The sequence below is a fragment of the Numida meleagris genome, chromosome 25 (genome assembly GCF_002078875.1).
Source record: "Numida meleagris isolate 19003 breed g44 Domestic line chromosome 25, NumMel1.0, whole genome shotgun sequence".
NCBI classification, from domain to species: Eukaryota; Metazoa; Chordata; class Aves; order Galliformes; family Numididae; genus Numida; species Numida meleagris.
This window is the reverse complement of record NC_034433.1, coordinates 5,077,983-5,099,265: the sequence shown is the minus strand read 5'-3', so window position 1 is coordinate 5,099,265 and position 21,283 is coordinate 5,077,983. Positions and strand designations below refer to the sequence as shown.

The following is a 21,283-nucleotide window of genomic DNA, read 5'->3' as shown; positions in this document are numbered from 1 at the left end:
CTTAAAACAAAAACGGTGCCACTTCTTTCACCCTATAACTCACCGCGGCCACTCGGTGCGTTTCTGTGTGGGGTTAAAGGTAGGGCCGAATTTTCCTCTGCAAATATTCCCCTTAATGGCTTTCAAATGTTGGCACCCCCGGCGGGTGCTGCGTGTCTGTGTGTGTGCGTTGGCTGCCGGCGCTGTCTCACGGCACCGCGGCTCCCAGATATTTCAGCTCGCTCCATCCCCTCTCCGGTTTCAGCCGCGTTTGTAAAGAAAACAACTCCCACCGCCTGCAGCAGGAAATCACTGTTTGGGTTTATGAGGCACCTCTTCCTGACAAGCTGCGCACAACGGTCTCTGCTCGCTCTGCGGGGCAGGTATCCCCCCATTACCAGGCGGCAGGAGGAACTGGTGGCACTGGGCTGGCCCTCGTGCAGTGGCTGTGGTGTCTGTGAGCGGGGGAGCGGGCGCTGCCGGAGCTGCTGGCAGCGGTAGCAGCTCCTGAGATGAAAGAAGGGAGGCGGAGGCAAAGCGGCGCCTATAGGCTCACAGCACTCCGTGTGCGTTAAGGAGCTGAGTGTGTAAGGAACACTAGTGAAACGGAAATAAACTCGCTCTGAATTTTGTCGGCCACGTTTCCCTTCATGCCCATGGCAGAGGACCCTGCGCCCAGCGTGCGGCTCTGAGGTGGGGGGTCCGGAGGATGTGAGCTGCCCAGGTAACATGAGGTGTAACACCAGGCAGGATCCAGCCCCCCCATGGCCCCACACAACCAACCTGCTCCATGCCCGGTGGTGCTGAGCCCCGTGTGTCCATCCAGCTGTCCCATGGCCGGGCTTCTTGGAACCGCAGAACAGTTGGGGCCCTTACAGCTGCCCCAGTCCCCCCTGCAGTGGGCTGGGTGCCCCCCCCCAGCTCAGGCTGCCCAGAGCCCATCCGTGGCCACGGGTACCTCCAGGGATGGGGCACCCACAGCTCTGGGCAGCAGTGCCAGCACTGCCTCTGGGTAAAGAACTTCCCCCTCACATCCAACCTAAATCTTCCTTCCTTCAGTCTAAAACTGGGCTTCCACTGTAGTGCTCTGCTGTGGGTAGGAGCTGCAGGGATTGCATTAAACACACAGTCCTCGAGTGTGTGTCCATGGGTACACGTATGTGTATGACCCCCTGGGATCCATAGGTCTGGTGGAGACACACTTCCTGGCTTCATCCTTTGCTGCATTTCTGAGGTCTCAGTGTTCTGGGGGGGGGGGCAAGCTCTGCGCTGTGCTCCCTCCCCCCCCCCCCGCTGGGTCCCAGCAGCCTATAAGGGTGAGGGGTTGCTCCTCTGCAGCACCCAGGAGAGGGTTAACACCAGCCACTCTGTGTTTCCCTTCTCCAACTTGGTAGCAAGGCAGAACGTGGAGATATACGGTCTCCGCTTGGGTCCCAGCCCCGGGGCCGGCTGGAGGAGCAGTGCTTTCAGGCAAATTGCTGTTTGGCAGCAAAAACTGACAGCCTTGGCCAACGTCACACTGCTCCAGCGATCAGACGGCTTCTGCACCCCTTTCCCAGCGACAGCGTGCGGCTCTGGGTAATCGCTGCCAGCGACAGCCCTGATCCCACAAAGGGGCCAGCAGCACCCTGCGAGCTGGCACAGGGACACCCAGTGTCCCCCAGCACGGTGCACAGCATGAGGACGCCAGGTGGTGACAGCAGACGTGGGGTTTGGCTGCCCAATGAACGCTTGCCAGCACTTTGCACGCATGCAGGACACCGGCAGCCAGCAGTTTTCTCCTCATCAGACACTCACATTTATCACAGGTCGGGGGTCAAAGAGGCATCGGCCCCAACTGGCTCCTGCCCGGCTCCTGCCCATATCCAGGGGTCTCGGAGAGCCGAGAAAACATGATGCTGCTGGGGCTGCGGCCCCAGGCTGGGTTTTGGGGAAGGGTGAAAGCGAGGAGCCGAGCTGGTGGACCTGAGCAGCTAATTCCTTCCAGCTGCTGTCAGGCTGGCAGGTTCTCAAAGGAAGTTTAATAGACTGCAGTCATCTCCCCTCGGCCCGTCCCCCCTCACCCGGCAGTACTGGGATTACACGAGCTGCGCGGCTTGCAGAGACCGAGCTCGAGTATTATATTTTTTTTTGGCTTTTGGCTCTGAAAGTGTTTTCATGTGTATGTGTGTCAGTGTGTGCACGCACGCACGCACATGTGGGATGCCGTTCTCTCACTGCTGGCCAGACCTGCCCCGACAGCGCATCAGATGGGGATTGCATGGGGCTGGGATGGGGAGGGGGAGCAGTGGGGAGGAGGAAGGAGCCGGCTCCATGGGCCCCCTCGCTGGAGCACACCCTGCGAGGAGGGAGGAAACGGGATGAAGAAAGTATTTGGAGTGGAAAATAAAAAGATCCTCTCGCTTGCTTTATTGATTGCGATTGTGGACTGAAATAGCCATGGCTGCTGAAAGCAATCACTGCTGAGCTGCCTGGCACCCCCCAGCCGTGGGGCAGGAGGGGCTCAGCCACCTGCATGGCATGTCAGGGCCCTGCTGCATGCTGCTGTGTTCCCAGGCGTTGTGCATCCTGGTGGGTAGCCCTGGGAGCACACAGGCTGGCAGCGATTAGAGGATCGGCTTCCATTATTAATACATCCAATGTCTCGCCCATAATAAATGGCCAGCAGAGCGATGCAAGAGAAAGCCCCAAAGGCAGTGAGCGGTGCAGCTCTCCCTGCCCAGGGTGGGGCCATGCACCCACCCCACCGCATACCCCCATCCCGGGCAGACACAGCCACGTCACTGGGGGACCTGGTCACCGAGCTTTAAAAGCAGCAGGAACAGAGCAATGGACCATCTCATGAACTTTAGCCCATTTAACTCAATTCCTTCCCAGCTGGGCTGGGGGGAGGACACAGGTGAGCCCGGGCACCGGCGCAGCACAGCCTCGGGGCTGGCATCTGCATGGGCACAGCACAACAGCTTCCAGCTCTGAGGCTTCCACAGCAAGAGCAAAAATCAAGTGCTGGCAGGAGAGTAATTAGTTAAAAAACTGCACACATCTGCTGTTAATTAATTCCCAGGCAGGAGGATTAACCCCTGCCTTCCCCAGTGCTTTGCAAGGTGCACGGCCAGCAGCAGCTTGCAGCCAGAGGTAGGAGTGTACTTGGCCCTTCCGGCCCTTTTCAGGCACTTGTGCTGCTCTGCACCACCATTCCCACAATACAGCACACCATTCTCTGTAGTGAATGCACTCCAAGCTTGGGAAAGGGACTCAAAAAACCCTGGCCTTGCCGTGGTGATGCCCGGCACATGGAGCTGGTGGAGGAGGTTGGCCCTCTTCAAGGACAGAGCATCGCTTTGCAGGGCTGAGCTGTGCTATCCTTATGGGTAGCTCTGCACGGGGTGCTATTTTATTTGCATTCTTTTCTCCCTGGGTGCGTGCCATCCTTCCCACGCTGGGACACAAGCACGGCCCGACCAACCCCAGGGCCCTCCCGCACCAGGGGAATCTGTTCCCCATTAAGCGTCTCCAGCAGTGCTCGTTACCACAGGGAGAGCAGCCTGCCAGCTCCAACCTCCCTAATTAGCACCACGAGTGAGGCCGGGCTGGGGAAGGCCGGCGCCTCAGTCCCTCCTTGCCAAGGATGCGAGCAGCTTGGAGCCGAGCCGCAGCCAGAACTGTGGAAATGCTCCCACCCGCTCCGCACTGGGGCCCTGCTGCTGCCTGTCTGGGAGCAGACACCAAAATGCAGCCCCCACTCCTTGCCCTGGGGCTCAGCTGCATTTGGGGATGGGTTAAATCCCCAGTCTTCCACACCGCCACACTTGGGATGGAGGAAGGCTGCTCGCATCCTCCTCCTCCCTGCTGTGCACTTGCCTAGCGCCGGGCTCCGACCGCCTTCCGCTCACCACTAAAAATAGGTTGAAGGGCTGAGCCACAGCCCTGGAGGGCAGGCAGCCCAGATCCCGAACCAGCCCATGTCACTGTGACCAACTGACCCATTTGGCCTTGATTTTTAAGCGTTTTTCCCTCCGTGCTCAACTTCAGCCTAGCCAGCAGCATCACTGGGGTGGTTGGGACCCCAAGCTGATCTCCTGGCGGTCATGGTCTCTTACTGGCATGGTATGGCACAGCATGGCAGGGCATGGTTGGCAGTCCCTTGGCAGGGCCGAGAGGTGGTGCAGGAGCACCCGAGCCACCAAACTCGGCCGCCTGCCAGCTCCCACAGCATCACACAAACACCAGGCTGTGCCCACCCAGCCCCGCGGCTGGGAATCTGTCTCGTTTATTTCCTCGTTTTAAGGACATTGTGCCCCAGTAGCAGAGGAGAAGTGAGGGGCAGAGGACAGGAGAGCTCCAGGGCCGCTCTGAGCCATCTCATGGCCCCAGAACCAAGAGAAAGCTCCGCAGCCCCTGCAGGTCCCCATGCCCTGAGCTGCAGCAGGACGCAGAGACAGGGGACGCGGTGTGGCTGCAAGCTGCCACTCCCTGGGCACATGAGGTGATGGAGCAGCTCTCAGTCAGAAATGAAGAAAGACCTTTATTTACAGTAACAAAAGAGACAAAAGACAAAATAATAATACCATGACACTTCTTCTCCCTCCCCTTTTCCCCAGCCCCTTAATGGGGCGTTCTCCACCCTCCCCCAGCCACAAGCCCTGTCCCCAGGGTGATGGGATGGGGGCCAGCAGCTGCTGGGGTTCATTTTGCACCAAGCTGCCCAGTGAGGGATGCACTCGGGGTTGGTCACAGCTTGCACGACTGCTCCAGTCCTGCAGGAAGGGAGTGGGTGGGGATGAAGGCACTCGGCTGGAGGGCAACCCCACTGTGGGCTGGTTATTGCACTTGGCTACCAATGTCAGCACCAAGGAGGGGCTGGGGGCTGCACCCACCCACACAGCCTGGCTGCCAGAGGGCGTCTCTGTGGGGTGGAAGGCTCTGCTGCACCCAGCCTTGGAGGATCCAAGAAGTGAGGATGCTCCGGGCCACCCCAAAGCACGGCACAGCACCTGGAACAGCGTCCTGGGATGGCGCGGGGTGGGAGCTCCTGCGCTCGGCTCAGGTGGCAGGATGCTCCCGCAAGCCCCGGGCGCAGGGAAGAGGTAGAGCGCTATGGCCGTCCCCAGCCCTACAGATTCATCCTTCCCCAGGCAGGATCTAGCAGGCTCACCAGCTCTGACGATGAAGTTTGCAGCAGGGGGGTAGCACTCTCCTTTCTCACTAGGCTCCGTCTTTTGGCATTTCACACCTAGGTTTCCTCACTGTCCACTGGGGGACCTGCAGGAGGGGATGGGAACGGTCCCCTCTCCCCAGATCCGGCCCTCAAGAGGAGAAGCAGAGCCCGCAGCACTCCATGCAGATCTCCAGGCAGTCGGCCGACTCGCAGCAGGCGTCGATGATGCCGCAGTCCATGTCGCAGGGCAGGTCGCAGTCTGCGCACTCGCCTGAGTTGCAGCAGCAGCAGCAGATGCAGGAGTCCTCGGAGGTGCAGGAGCCGCAGGTGGCACAGTCCAGCACGATGTTGCAGAGGGTCAGGAACTCACAGAAGAGGCAGGACAGGATGCAGTGGACGCAGCAGTCTGCAGGGGAACGGCCAGAGAGAGTGGGAGGGAATGGTGGTACCAGTGCTGGGCTGGTGAATGATGCTCAGCCCCCAAAGGATGAAAACTGGGAGTTAAGGGAGGGGGTGGGAAGGGCTGTGAGCCAGGCACTGCTCCCTCAATGTCTGGGGACAAGCCCAGACCCCAAAAGAAACCAATTTTGGAGGAGGTAAAATGACCCCCGATCAGTACCCACCCTAGGGAGGGGTGAGTGGTGCAGATGCAGGAGAGGAGGGAAGTGTGGCTGCTGCCCAACTTTGGGGTCCCAGTGAGCTGGGAAGATACTACATGAGATACCCCATGGGATACAGGGCCAGAGGGAAGAACCCCCCCCTTGGAGAGAGCCGGTACCTTCCTGCGCCTCAATAGGGATGTGGGACGAAGCCGACTTGGAGCTGCCCTTGCTCTTCTTGCTGCTCTGGCTGTTGATGGAGTGGTGGGACTGCAGCTTACGGTGAGGCTTCTGGGAGCTGGGCAGAGGGCGGAAGACCCCGTTCCCCGTGTTCCCACCTGGATCCGGCCCTTGCCCAGCCCCGTTCTGCAGCAGGTGGGTGCACGGGCCAGGGGCCTGCGTGGCTGCTCGGATCTGGGGCTGGCCTGGGGGGAGAGCAAGGTGTCACTGCTGGTCCCTGCAGTGTTTGTCCCCCTGGGGGACAAACGAGGTTCCAGCCCCTGTCCCCTGCCAGCATGTGGGAACGTGGTGTGGTATTATGGTAGGGATGCAGTGATGCTGACAAAAGCACTGACCAGGAGAAGGGGGAGGAGGAAGGAGACGCAAGAGACAGCTGGAGGGAAGGAGGCAGAGTCAGAGAAAGAGAGAGAGGGATGAGAAAAGAGCAAGAAATAGTCTTGGCATGTAGGATGCGGTGCAACTGCCAAACCTCAGCAGAGGACCTGAGGAGGGGGCCCAGTGCTGCCAGGACAGGCAGGAGGGGTGGAGATGGGTGAGGGCATGGAGGGCATGGAGAGAAGCCTCCGCCTCTGCTGTCACCGAAAGAAACCCAATGGCCCAGCTGCCATCCTGCAGTGCAGCCCATGTGCTGCACAGCCACCCCCCTCTGCCGAGACAGATAAGGCAAAGCCAGAGTGCTGCTCATCGCCCCGGCTGCGTAATGAAAGGGCTCCCCAGCCTCTGGCTGAACTCCTCACCCGGAGGAGGGAACGCAGATCTGCTCTATCAGCTTCCAGCTGTGTGCTCCTGCCCGGCGCCGCGTCCCCATGTGCAGTGAAGGCAGCGTGGTCAGGAGAGGGCTGGAAACACAACTCGAGGGAGGGGGCTGCAGTGTCTGACCCCTGCCGCAGCAATGCCAATTGAAGCCACAGACCCGGCCCGGACTGGCGGAGCTTTTGCCAAGCTTTGATTTCCCTCTCCCGCGCCAGTAAACAAGGGATGATTCAGCCCAGAGGCTCGAGGGCAAAGGCACCTCCGGCCGCCGGGAACAGTAGCTGCTTTCTGCACAGTGTGGCCGTGGGGGGACCCATGGGAGGAGGGGGCATGGCTCAGCCCCCCCCACACATGGCAAAGACTGCCTGCCTTGCACAGGCAAAAATAGACGGAGGCACAAAACCCACAAGCATGTGCCCGTGGAGCTTCCAAAATGGGAGCTGCAGAAGCCTGCCCAGGCATTTGGGTGAGATGAACTTAACAACCAGCGCTGAGCTGGAAGATTGGGTTGAAAACAGAAGGGGTGGGAGAAGGGGAGAAAGGATAAAGGGAAGCAGATCGTGGATAAAATGGGACACTTTGCCCCACCACCTCCCGAAGTCCCGGGGTTTGGTATCTCAAGGGGAGCAGGAGCACACACCGAGGTGCCACCACTGTGCGCATGGAGCCCGTGGGGACAGTGACACTGGGGCTGGCCAGAGCCATGGAGGGGGATGAGCACACAGAGCCCAGTGCAGCTGCCTCTGCCCACTGCTCTCCCTGCACCCTCCAGCTTCACCCGCTGTTTTGTTCTGAAACAGCGTGGCTCACAGCAGCCCGCAGTGTGCTGGGTTTGGCATTCTCCATTTTGCTGCATTCCTCAGATTAAACTGTTTGTAAATCAAAATTGTGCTCCGGTTCCAGTGAGCAGCAGGGAGAGCCAACCAGCAATCCCCCCCTCTCCGTTAAGAAAAATAGCTTCCATCTCTCAGGAGTGCCTTCAGGGAGCTCTTCAGAGAGACAGTCCTTCAACCTGCAGCCACAGAGCGGTGTGTGATGCTCCACAGGACGATGGCAGCGTGGGGAAGAGCAACCCACTGCACTGACTGCATCCAACCCAAAGCTCCTGGACAGGCATATTGTGTCTCACACCGGGGCTATGCACCGTGGAGCAGCTTGGGCTCCTTAGTGCCGGCATCCTCGGATGGGTGCCAGGCCCATGGCGGGGTCACTAGCAGGGCTGGGCTGCACTCTGACCGTGCACTGGAAGCAGCAGTAGTGGGCTGCAAGCAGGGATGCTGGTGGAGATGCTGAGGGACCAGATAGGAAGGAGGGGGCTGCTCTGCACCCTGCCCCCGCACCAGCCCAGCCGTGCTCCCCTCGGCCCTGCAGGGTGGGGAGGGGGCTGCGCGGGGCCGCGGTGTGCAGGGTGCAGTGGCTGCAGCGTGACTCAGAGGTGCAGAATGTCTGTGGGCAGCCGGCCCAGCTCCCAGATGCTTGCAGGGCTCGGGCTGGGGCTGGGGAAACGTGCGCTCTCCTTGCTCCAGGCAGCAGCGCCCGCGCTTCACTGTTCACAACCTCATCCCCACCCTGCTCCCTCTGGGGGGAAGCACCATCCCACCCGCATCCAACCAATGGGGGCGGCCACGTGATAAGGGACAGCCCGGGAGCAGAACCCCATATCCAGGCTGGGGCCGGGCAGGGTGGCCATCTCTGCTCTCCCACCCCATAACGGGACACAGAGCAAGGGCACACCGACACAGCATGGAGGTGACGGCTTCCCACCACTGCCCGCCTCATTAATGAGCACTATTGCTTATTAACTGGCAGCAGCCATGCCGGGAGCTGCCAGCATTGCTGCCAAGGAGCACTCACATGTCACAGCTTCGGGAGTGCCCACAAGTTCAGTCCTGGCTGCTGCGGTGCCGTTGGGCAGCACTGTGCGGGACTCAGCATCATCCGGGGCCTTCTCGCTCCTGGGGGCCGTGGGAGAAGGGCGCGAGGTCTCACCCACCTCTGGAAGAGAAAGGGGTTGGGGTGAGCACCTTAGGGGGGTCATGGCCACCAGCAAAGCCATGAGCTCAGCACAGCCCCAGGGCAGTCACACCCCCGGATCATTCTCTGGGGTTCTGCTTCAGAGTGCAAGCCGTGTCCACCGGCTGCTGTTGTTTTTTGGCCCAGAGTGCACAGCTGGGGAACAGCTGAATGGCTGCAAAGGATTTAGGGTTGCACGGCACCGCTCTCCCTCCTGCAATGCCAGTGGTCTGTGAGCACCCTCCTAAAACTCCTCCTGAGGTCTCAGATTCCCTCTCCAAAAAGAGACGGGATGTGGTAACATCCAGCATCTCCAGCCAGGCTTTTCCCCCCATTCTCATGAATGAGCTCTGCCTGCCACCCCACATCACATCCCGCTTGCCCAGGGACAGGAGCAGCCCCTGTGGGACTGCCTTGACTGTGGCAAGCCAAATCCCAAATGAGCAAACTCCCCACCTGCCCTGTGGGGACAAACCCCAGCACCACACTTCCCCCTGCAGAATCCCAACCAGGAGTGGGGACCATCCCCCAGCGGGTGACTGGGGGGGGATGCAGAGCCCCCTCCTCCTCTCCAGCACAGGAATAGCAGCCACTTGCACAACAGGGGCTGGACCGCACTTTATATAACCCTAAATTATAGCTTGGGCAGAGGGAGGGAGACCAAACAGCTGTAATTTCCCTGGCTATAACAAGAGGTCCTACATGCAGGCAGGGGTTGGGGGGGTAGAGCGAGCCCTCAGCCTCGTTACGCTCGGTGTAACAAGAGGTCCTACAAGCCAGAGCTGGGCAGACCTCACCTGTGTAATTACAGGGATTATAGCAAGAGGCCCTACAAGGAAGGTGGGGGCACACCCACAGCCCGGGGTGGACAAGAGGGAATGCACACAGCCGGCAGCTGGTTCGGCCCCACGTGTTCATCCCCTGCCTCAGTTTCCCCATAGGACTGCCATGCCCTGAAGCCTGAGCCCTCCCTAGCACAGCTGTGATTGGTTTACACTTCGCACCCCAGGTTCTCTCATGGAATTGACTGGTACAGGTGGGATGGAAAAGAACAACCTGCCTGTGGTCTTTGTTTTAAGCACTACCTTACAGAGCACACATCTGCTCCCTGCTCTGAGGGGCTCCTGATGGACTGATCACTCTTCTGCTGAGAAAACCTGCGGAGCAGTGCCTACAGAGCCCAGCACCAGGCTCTCTGCATCCATTCCCGGAGGTGTGGTGATTCTGGTGCTCACCCAAAGGGAAATGCAGCAGCTCTAGCGGAGTTCTGCAGTTCAGCTCCAAAACCCAAATGGAGCGGGAGCAAGCACGCCCCAGAAAGGAGCACGGAAAACTGGTTCCCATGCTGCTGTGAGAGCCCAGGGTGAAACAGAGACGAGAGCAGGCTGTCCCTTGCTTCTGGGTGTTTGTGCCCAGGCATGATGTAAAGGTGAGTAACTCCCCACGGGGCTGCAGCCACGTCCTCTGTCGTGCCCCGACCTGGGCCAGCCTGAGTCAGAGCCATGGGCTTTGGCCAACGCCTGTGGGAGGCAGCACCAACACCCTGATGGCTGGGCAGCCCCACGCGGAGCTCTGAACCAGAGCTGAGCAATAGGAGCTGTGGTTGGAGGGCACGGGAAGGGGCTCGAGGCACTGAGCATCACTCTGGAGAAGCTTTCTGATGCACCCATATTGTTACCCTGTGCAACACAAGCTCTCGTACACAGCCACAGGATCAGAGGAAGGAAGACAGCAATTAAATCAACGCCCACTGGGACAAGCTGGCCAGGAGAGAGACAGAAATAGGTGGGAGAGAGATTTGGGTAAGCTGCTCCTATCTGCCCTGCACACAGCCCTGCTGCTCTGCGAGGAGCATGAGGACGCCCCGGCATTAGCACGGCTTCTGCACAGCCCTGTGCCAAATACAAGGGAGAAACAAAAGGCAACGCGGCACAGGGCGATGCTTTCTGAAAACAGACAATAAAACATTTTAAGAACAGTAAGTCAGGCTTCTGCAAATCACAGCGCTGCTGTAAGGTGCAAGAGATTAGGAAAGCAGAGAGATGTGGAGCTCCTCGCATTTGCTTCCTGGCTGTCAAGGCCGAGCGACGCAGCTCTCAACTTTCCTGACTCTTCTCCCCATTTGCAAAAAACTCGTCCTCTGTAACAGCCCCAGGAAACCACAGAGCTCCAAACAGTGCAGGGATTAAGAAAGGAGGGAGAAGGGGAAAGAGCTGAAAGACGCAAGAAAGCTGGAAAGTCTCATCGCCTTTTACTGCACGTCTTGCGATACTGCTGCAAAGCAGAACGTGCCAAAGGAGCTGGGATCACGGGGAGGTGAGCTGCAGGAGGGGCCATGCCATGCACCACTAGCTTTGTGCTGAAGAGATGCCCGCGTGCTTAGGGCAGGAGGCACGCTGCGCTCCCCGTTGTGTGCAGGGCTGAGCAGACCCATCCACAAAGCCCTGCACAAACAAGAGGGAACAGCGGCGTGTCAGCTCTGTGGCACAAACAGGAGCGCTGCTGCAGTCAGCATGGCCTTGCTGCACCTGGTGGGGCTCTGGCTGACCACAGGGACCCACAGACTGTTCCCTCCATGCGGCCCCCAGCTGGAAGGCACGGAGGATGTGGGAAGATGCAATGCTGGAGGCATGCTTTGGGCTCAAATCCTCCCAGGTTTTCCCATGGTTCCTGCTTGGGATTCCTCAGCTGGAGCTGAATGCAAGGGATGAGCTGGTCATCCTCTGCTCCAGCAGTGCTTTGGCCACAGAGGGAAGAATGGGGCGGCAGGAGAGAGGCTCAACACATCTGGATCCACATCTGGATCCACACATCTGGATCCACATCCACACCCAGGGCTATGGGTCACATCTCTGGTGACACAAGTTAGGAGTCCCACATCTCCATCCCCACTCCTTTAATCTCCCAGGAGCAGTCGATCATGGAAGGGATTGCATTGGATGGAGACAAACTGAGGCAGCTGAGCGGGGCGTTCGCCACCACCAACACGCTACGTTGCGGCGATATTTCGTTTGGGAGCTTTCTCATCTTTTTTATGCAGATAAAACAAGCGTGTAATCTCACTTGGTTTTCCCATACAGGCTGCCTGGCCCAATCAGGTGCCTGTCTGACCTATTCAAGGGATATTTTAGAACTTGATTAAGTGGTTTCAAGTACAGGAGAGACAGCACTGAAGCAAATCCTTCCAATCCCGTGAGCCAGGCTGGAGGAGAGGAAAGCAGAATTCTGGTCTGAAAGTTTGCTCAACTGGGAGAAATCCAAACGGCTTATTTACTTTCAGTCTGAAATTAATGCACTAAAGCATTTCAATGATATTCAGAGAAAGGAAGAGGAGGGTGTGAGGGAAGGGACAAGCAATGCCCAGGGGCCACTTCACTCCCAAGCAAGACCCAGCTCCATCCAGCCCAGCTCCAGTTCCAGCTTGCTGCCAGTAAGCATTTCCTCCCTGCTCACCTGGGCTGTGCTCTGTGAAAACACTTTGCTGCTGGGACAATGAGGAATCTGGTCAAAAAAAAACAACAAAAAAAGCCCCAACGATTGGTTTCTATGAAAAGTTGCTTCCTAAATGCAAAAAGCAAAACAAAGCAAAAAAACCCACAAAACCCCAAATGGCTTGCCAGCCTGGGAGTTGTTATTATTTGTTATTTATAGCCATTGGGTGGGTAGGGAGAGAGGAATTTCGGGTAGGCTGGAGCTCCATCCATCCTGGTGCAGGGCAGGGGCTGAAACCACAACTCCAAAGAGCTCCTCCAGCCACCAAACCCCACTGCAGGTTTGGGACACAGACCCTGTTCCTGGATGTCCCTACAAACCCCAGCACCCAAAGGTCCTCGCTGACCCAACAGCTCCTGCAAGGGATGCACCAACTGCCCCCAACCCTCATGGAAGGCTCCGTCCTCCCAGTAGCGATGACGGGGATGGTGGGGGTGACCCATCTCCTCCACAAGAGAGGAAAAGCAGCAGGCAGCAAGGCTCGGTGTGACCCATGGGAAGGGGAAGATGAGAGAAAATCACTGCAAGAAGCATGCCCATCCATCGCTGCATGCAGTGGTGGGAACTTACGCAGTAAGAATACACTGTATATATATATATACAGTCAGGTGGTATTCAGGACTCCTCAGGTGCTGCACAATGCAAGGACAGAACCCATCTCCAAGCCCCGAAGCCCTCAGTCTAAACTGGAAGATGTGGCGTAACTTGAGCAAGCAGACCCAGCCAGACCTGGCTCCCGCCCTACACTGCTCCAGGCTCTGCCTATGGAAATCAAGGAGCAATGTGTAGGATTCCAAATACCTCATAGGGTCTAGAAGTGGAGAAAAATGATGGAGAACAACAAAGGATCAAAGATACAGTCTGGGCTTGAGTCAACATCTGTCAAGGAGCTCCCAGCGCCCAACCTTGCTGCCAAGGGGACTCTGAAGCCTTATAGGATGGGAAGGCTGTGGGAAGAGGTCCTGCAACACGCCAGGTGTCCTTAAGGACAAGAAGCCTGGAAAGTGGATAAAGCCATGCCTGTCAGATCCAAGGAGATTCTGGGAATTACAGAGCAATGAGCCACACCACCGTGCTAGGGAAAATTATGGAGAGTCTAATTAAGGACCATGCCAGTACAGTAATTGCATAACCTTATGGGGTCAAACCAGCACAGGTTCTGCCAGGGAAAATTTGTGTCTTTCTAACCTGCCAAGAGTCCTTAAAAAAAAGTTAATTGAAGAGCAGATAAATGTGAGCTGGTGGACATCGTTATTAACAAGAGTAATAATTTGCAGTCGTACAGCACCTTTCATCCTAAGATCTACCAGCATGCAGTTTTAAGCCGGTGTCCGTCATACCTTCCCCAGTCTCAATGTATTTTATGTCAGCACAGCCACAGTGCTCAGCCAGCATGAAGCAGAGCCCTGTCACTGGGTGGTTCATTGGTGAAGCAGAAGGGGCTTGCGCAAAGCAACAACATATGGTGACGGAGCCCAAACCGTGCAGCTTTGGTGCTCAACCTTCCCGCTCAGCCCTTCCTGCTGGGCTGCACACTTGCAAGGTTGGGATTTCTTCTATGCACAGACACCAAAGCAACTTTGGAGAAGCTCCAGCGAGATGAAAGCAAGCAACAAGCCCTTCTGCAAAGGTCAGGACATGGCACAGCGTGGCCAACAATGAGCCATTGGGATGGAATGCATCACCACTCCTGGAGACAGCGAAACCATTGCTGGTGGGGCGGCCCTTCGGGAGAACGCGCTGCACCCGCAGCCCTGGCACTGAAAGCAGCCAAACCGGGCGAGCGCTGTCCCATCCCGCCCCGCTCTGTCCCACCCTGCACCGCATCCCGCACCAGGGAAGGAGCGTGGAGCCGGAAGCCTCCTCCTCCAGTGGGAGTGACCCGAGGAGCACAAGGTGGGCTGAAAGCATGTCCCCAAGGCGCCCTGTCGCAGAGCAGGACAGACGGCCCTGCAAGACAGACAGCAGGACAGCACTGGAGTGTGGGCAACTGCCCCCAAAGTCAAGCACGCACCGTTTGAGCTGGGAAGAGGTTGCCAAAGCCTAGCTGAAGAGATGGGCGTCCGCACAATGCCTGCGAGCACATGGTCAAGCGAAGCCTGAAGATGGGGAACTGGGGCAAAAAATGCACGTTAGCTCATCTGCTGCACGCACCAGCTCATTTCCACCAGCACAACTGGAGTGGGGGCACATGGAAAGGATGGCGCAGAGCCTCACCCAGCCCCAACCCAGCATCCCAGTGCTGCTGCCCGAACCTCCTGGTTTGGATGGGGTATGGCAACAGAGGGTGGAGAGCTGGAAAAAAAAATCAGGAGAAGCACAGAAAATGCCCCGAGGACAGCTCGGATTTGTGCAGCTCACAGAGCCGAACAGGCGCTTCCCGAGGAAATTCAATTAGGAGCTGGAGGAGGAATGGGGACGCTCGGGTGGCCATCGGCACAGCCCCGGCTGGACTGCTTTGTTTTGCTCAGAACGAGAAATGCTTGAAAAAAGCCAGAAAGCTGCCTCTTCGAGGTGTAAGCAAGGGAAAGGAACAGAACTGAGCGTTTTCATGAGCAGATGACTAACTACGAAAGAAAACTGAAACGGACCTTCTGGCTCAAAAAGGCTTAAACTGGGGAAAAATAAAGATGTATTTCTTTGGGGGGGCTTTTTTTTCTGCTGCTTCTTTGCACTTACTGAGCGCTGCTCCGTGGGCAGTTTCACTTAAAGCAGTGCTAAGATGAGCAAAGAGCACTTTGCATAACCCTTGCTCAGGGCTTTGCTCCCCCAGCAATCCATGTAGGACGCAGCCCTGCTCCTGCCTGGCTGCTGGGGGGCTCTGGGACCTTGCCCGCCCCTTGAGGAAACCCCTTTCATGCTATCCCTGTGCCCTGCAATGGGAAGAAAGGACAAAGCCAGTCCCACTGCCAAAAGGAGGGCTGTTTTTCTCCTGTTTCTTTTTTTTTTTTTTTTTGGCTAATTTCTCCAGAAAACAGTTACACCCCACATACTTCTCATGAGCAGACAATCGCCTTTTCTCTCCGAGGCTCCTCTGCAAACCACCTGTGGCCGTTACAGGGCTGGGCGGCCCTGGACAGGAGGAGGCTGCGAGCACCAGGCATGGCAGGGAATGAACTCCACAGCAGAGAAATGAGGCTGAGCACAGCGGTGCCATCCCAGCTCTGCCCACGGTGCCGCCACGCGGCTCGTTTCCCCGTTTATTCTGCAGGCTCGGCGCTACCAAACGATCTGCTCTCATCTGCGGAGCACTGGAAAAGGAGACGAGCAAAAATTCCCAGGCTCTGTGCAGCACGACAGGGCCTCTGGAAACTGCTCAGGAGATAACGCCTCTGCACTGCAACGTCACGCGGCCAACGAGCACCGAGCGCCAGCCGCGTCCATTCATCGCTCACCAAAAGCAGGCGGCGTGCGCAAGAAGCCGACGCTCGCGCTGTGCAGCAGGAAGCTGCCGCTGGAGCGCTCCTGTCGGACGAGCAAAGGATTCAGAGCTTCTTCTGGTGTGAAAAGCGTGGTCCCTGCAGCCTGGGGACGCGGGGGTGTCCTGGAGATGGTCTGTGCATACCCAGCGCTGTGCCCATGCTGTGACCCAGAGCCCCCACGCCGCCCCCTGCCCACGCAGCCCTGACCGCCATGTGCCCCCCCATCTCAGGGACACACGCTGTGCGCAGCGGTGCTGAGCGAAGCCCTGCGCCCCGCTACCAGTTGGGAACAGGGAAAAGCTGCAGGGCCGTTTTTCCAACGCACTGAGTGCATTTCTAAGAGCCCTAAAAGACAGCTTGGCTCCAACAGCACACAGCTCCTACCGAACCCAGGCTGCCGGCTGACTCCTGTGCAAGAGCTTTTGGCACCAGGTCCAGGCAGGGTTCCCCATGTCCCATCTGGATTAGGGGAGCCCTGGAAGCGTTGCACTGTGCATCGCCCCAGGTCTGACAGCACAGAGCAGCGCCAAGAGCTCGGCCGGGAAGCGCAGCATCCAGCAGGAGAAGCAGGGGAAGAGAACAAGAGGATGCATTCTCCAGCACTTGGGCCCAGCCGCACTCGGAGGCCAAAGGCAACAAGGAGTGATCCAGCTGCACGCAGCCCGGGCTCCATGTCCCTGTGCCCGTGGTGACACCGTGCAGCTCCCAGTGCTCAGCCTGCAGCGGTGAATGTGGCCCCTCAAGTACACACAGTGGGGGTGTCCCGCCCCCCACCATCACTGTCCCGCTCCAGTGTTTTTCTGTCACCACAGGGATTTTCAGCACATGGATCTCAGCAGGACCAGCAACCCGAGGGTTCAGCTTTGTCCCATGGGAAAAGTAAGGATCCCCCAAACTTTTCCATTCTCTCCTCCACAGCCCAATCCCACCCCACTGTATCCTGTTGTCTGCAGGACCCCAGGGAGCTACTGAGGGTGAGGAAGGGGCCCCAGCCCCCCCACCCCTCTTGGGGTCCAGCGCAGACCCCCAGGCTGCAGGACAGCCCCAGCCCCTCGCATCCACCCCCCCCCCGGGGATGTTTTTAACCCCTTCAGCTCGTGCTGGCCCCAGCCCAGCCTGGCCCTGTCCTGTGCACTTGGCAAAGTTACAGGGATCGCTGCGAAGTTTGTGCTGCTCTCCCCTGGGGCTCACGGCATCAGCTGCGCTCACACCGCGCCAGGCGAGCACGCACACACAGGCACCGCAACACGCGGCCGTGCACGCACACACTGCGGCCTTCCTGGAAAAGGCCTCACCCCCACCCCCCCCCATAGCCGTGCACATACACAGCCGTGTGCACGCACACACAGCCACGCACACAGCGCTCGCGCACGCAAAGAAAGCCGTGCACAGAACCGTGCACGCACCCCCCCGCTCCCCCACACCCCCACACCATGCACACCGCCAGCCCTTCCTGCCGAGCACCCCCAGCCACCTCCCCCCACCCCCCAACCTCTCTCACATACACCTCCAAAGCCACGCATCCCCCCAGCGGGAACCCCTCTCTCTGAGCCACGCAGCTCCAGCACCCCCAGCCGAGCCGAGCACCCCCATTCCTCCAGCCAAGCATCCCCACTCCCCCCAGGACCCCCCAGCCATTTACACACGCTCAGCTCCATGCACAAACATGGACACGCCGACCCCCGACAAGCCCAGACGTGTATCCACACTCAGAGCCACGCACACACGACCCTCCCCACCAGGCACCCCCACACGCGTACCCACACCCAGCACCACGCACACACATTGCCCCCACCGCGGCTCAGCTCCCCCCCCTCCCTCCCCACTCCGGTACCTGGCGGCGGATCGGCGCGGCGCGGCTCCGGGCGGCTCTGCCGGGACATCGGCGCTGCGGTGGGACAGACGGCTCAGTGCAGACACACGGACAGACAGAGCCCACCGCGGGTCAGACAGCCGGCGGACAGACGGACGGACACCGCCGGACAGACGGACGGACGCGACCGGACAGACGGACGGACGCCGCCGGACAGACGGACGCGGCCGGGGGCCGCCCGCCCCCCCTCCTCCCCCCACCTCGGGGCTCACCTGGGCCCCGCAGCTCCGCGCAGCGCCTCAGCCCCGCGCCCGCCCCCTCCGCCCCGCGCAGCCCCCCTCGCGCATCGCCCCGCGCAGAGCGCTGCCGGCCCGACGGCCGCTCAGGGCTGGGGAGTTGTTTTTTGTTTGTTTGATTGTTTTTTTTCTTTTCTTTTTTTTTTAAAACTCGCCCCCCCCGCCCTCCAATTCCTTAAAAAAAAAAAAAAAAAGAAGAAGAAAAAGCCGCGAGAACAAACAAACAACCGGCCGCGTCCGCCGAAGCGCTGCGCCGAGGAGGAGGGGAGGAAAGTTTCTTTTGGGGGATGGAGCGGAGCGGGGAGGAAGGAGGGGGGGGCGGGAGGCGGAGGGTTCTCGGCTCCCGGGGGTCTCGCGGGCTACGCTGCGCCTCCGGCTCCGCGTTGGGCCGGGGGGGGAGGGCCGCGGGGAGGAGGGGCCCGCGAGCCCCCGCCCCCCCGTGCCGTGCCTCAGTTTCCCCACGTGGGAAGCGCGGTCCGAGTTCTCCCCCTCACCCCCCCCCCGCACGCAGCGGCTCAGCGCCGGGGCGCGTTCCCCGCGTGTGTGTTTGTGCGTGGGGTGCAGCCCTTTCTCCGCCGGGCTTGCTGCTGTGCCCCCGCGGGGAGCCATCCTCTCGCACAACGCTGGGGGTACGCTTTTGCTGTAATCCCTCCGGAGCTCGGCTGCTGCTGAGCAAGCAGCCAAGAGCTGGGGATGCCTTCCCTGCCCCGGGGGGGCGGTTCACGAAACTTCCTTTGGATCACTCCACTCTGTTTGCAGCGCTCCATTTTTGCAGCACAGAACAATGGCCCCCAGGATCCGAACCCACTGCTGGAGCTGGTGACCCCCCTGTCCCCCTCCTCTGCTGCCATCACCCCATGGTTGCCAGAGAACAGTGGCCAGAGCCTTTCCATCACCCGGAGCTTGCCGAAATGTCCCTTAGGGCAGCACCCAGCACGGGTCCGGGCGTGCTCGTGGTGTTGTGGGGCCATGGGGTGTCAGTGAGTCACGGCCACGCCAGCCCCACACACCACCACGCACATTCCTCCCTGTTTACCTGGCACCTGCACAGGGCAGGCTGCTGGACAGAGGTGCTTGATGCCAGGGGCAGCAGCTCTGGCATCCACGGGGAGCAGCCTGGGATATGAGGAGTGTGGCGGTGATGCCGTGCCACGTGCTGGGCTCAGCCACGGGGCTGCAGAGCAGCACTCCCCCCACGCTCCGTGCTGACAGCTCAGCCTGATAACCCGTGGAAATAAATGAGCCCTGGCGAGGCTGAGTTGTTGCTCGAGATCTCCCCACTGCGCTCCTATGGCTCAGGAGGAATGGGGTGCGCAGCACTGGGGCCCACAGCGCATGGAGCTGCAGCAGGACGGGACAGCACTGCCTTGAAACTCCTCTGAGGATGCAGAACCATGGCCCCGATTCCATGGCTCATGTGCCCCGTGCTCAGCGCTGTGCCATCAGCAGGACCTCGGGGCACGGGGTTGGTATGAGAGGGCACAGGGGACGGGGCTTTACCGATCTCAGCACCGTGGCCATGCTGCAATCCCTCAGAGCCTCAGTGTGGGCATCTCTCCCCCTCCAAATGAAAAGAGTGACCCCCAAACCAAAACTAGGATCTGACCATGCACAAACAGCTCTGCAGCCTCCCCTCTTCCGCCACCCAGATCCTTTTGCCACAAGGCACAGTGCTGCCCGGTACCTGCTCCTGGTGCCCCGGGACTCCCTGTGAGCCTGGGCAGGGCGCATCCCATCTCCGCGCTGCCCCAGCGATGGTGAGCACTGGGCTGCCGTGCCTTCCTGCTCCACCCCAGCACTTCTGCACTGCCTCCTCCTAATGGGGTGCTGAAGTTGCAGTCCACGTTCATTCAGGGGGGATTTTGGCAAGCACGAGCCCACGGTGGCCCGGCCCCAGCCTTTCTCTTCCTCTCCTGCACGTGCTGTGTCACAGGGATGGCTCCAGAACATCACCACCAGCATCCGTCAGCTCGCGCCAAGCAAAGGGCCCAAACCCTTCCTTGCTGTGGGGCTGCGGTGCAGTGTGACCCCAGGTATGGCAGCCCCAGGGCCCTGTCCCTGCATGGGGAGCCCTGAGGAGAGGGATGGGGCTGTCCCTGCCGCAGCGGATGCAGCAGAGCAGGACGGTGTGCAAACAAGTCCGGGCAGTTCTCTGCTGCGGGTTACCAATTACTCAGCAATGCGGAGCACCCAGCACGCTGATGGGAGCGTTCTCCATAAAACCAAGTGGTGTCCCCTGTAAAGAAAGCGTCCCTTGAGCAGTTCTGGCATTGTGCTGCACCAACAGGAGGAGGTGTGCGGGCACTGTGCTGTTCAAAGTGGGTCCTGCAGTGAGCATAACCTGGCCCTGCTACGCCCCGAGCACTGTGGGAGTGCAATGAGTTTTGGGAAATGAGGCCATTGGTGTGGGTGTGGGACTTCACTGACCCACATTCATAGGAGCTCACGGCAGCCGCTGTGCCGGGATCACATGGCCAAAGCCAAGGCCCCATGACCCGCAGCGCCCACCCGGCCCCGCTGCTTCGCGACCCCAAACCCAGACCCGGAGCGGGATGGGCAGCGGAGCGGGGATGGGCAAAGGAATGGGATGGGCAATAGGGATGGGTTGGATAATAGAGTGGAGATGGGCATCGGGGCGCGACGGATAATGGGGTGGGGATAGGCAGTTGGGATTTAAAGGGGCTGGAAGCCAACCCCTGGCTTCAGGCTCAGGACGGGCTCCGCACAAAGCCCCAGCTTTGCAGTTTAAAGTGAGTTTTGCAACACCCGCGGGCGCCCATCCCGCCCCGCGCTCTTTGCAGTTTCTAAAGAAAAAATAAACACCAAAAAGAAAACGCTTGCAATCCGAAAACAGCAGGAAAAACCCCAAGCCCGGGCCGCAGCGCACACCGGCCCTGCCATGAATGGGGCTGTATTTCCACAGAGCCGGGCTGTGCAGACGGAGCCTTGTTTGCGTAGGGCCCCGGCCATAACCCCCTGCTCCGTCTGCATGGTTACAGGCGCTGGGCGCACACAAAATCCCCGAGCAAAGTAACCGCCCGAAAGCCTTGTGTGCAGAGCGGGGCGGGGGGAGGAGGGGAGCGCGCTCGCCGGGTTCCCAGTGAATGACCCCACTGTTTGAGGTTTTCTGTTCGAAGGTTTTTGATGAGTCACGAGCTATTTCTGTAAATAATGTTAAAAAAAAATAATAATAAATAAATAGGAAACGGACATTTAAACTTAAAAAAAAAAAAAAAGCAGCGAAAGGGCCCCACGAACGTTCATCTTTTGAAGATGGAAAAATTAAAGGCTTCCCTTCTGCACTGCGCTCCCCCCCCCCCGGGGACAGTGCTGGGGGGCTCACAGAGGGGGGGTCTCGCTGCTCTGGTTGCCTGTGCTCCCCACAGCCCCCGCTTTGACAGATCACACCCCGCTCCCCAACAAACCCCCATTGTTCCCCATCCCGCAGGCAGGGGGCTGCAGCCTCACCCCAGCCCACACAAAGCAGTGCTGGAGTAAAGCCCCGTGCCCCCCCCCCC

At 59.3% G+C, this 21,283-nt stretch overlaps 1 protein-coding gene across 1 annotated transcript; it reads right to left on the bottom strand.

The window, feature by feature from the left end:
- On the bottom strand, window positions 4,509-17,765 carry MDFI (MyoD family inhibitor). Its single transcript, XM_021377501.1, has 4 exons — window positions 17,491-17,765; window positions 8,584-8,724; window positions 5,916-6,161; window positions 4,509-5,543 (listed from the first exon to the last, which is right to left on the bottom strand). Exons 1-4 carry the CDS (start codon window positions 17,537-17,539, stop codon window positions 5,287-5,289), a joined length of 693 nt encoding a protein of 230 aa, XP_021233176.1. The 5' UTR covers window positions 17,540-17,765; the 3' UTR covers window positions 4,509-5,286.

Coding starts and splice junctions, on each gene's coding strand:
- MDFI (XM_021377501.1), bottom strand. CDS start 17,539: ATGTCCCGGCAGAGCCGCCCGGAGCCGCGCCGCGCCGATCCGCCGCCA. Junction 6,162..8,583: donor CACTCCCGAAGCTGTGACAT/GTGAGTGCTCCT, acceptor CTCTCCCCCCAG/GCCAGCCCCAGATCCGAGCA. Junction 5,544..5,915: donor CCCTATTGAGGCGCAGGAAG/GTACCGGCTCTC, acceptor GTTCCCCTGCAG/ACTGCTGCGTCCACTGCATC.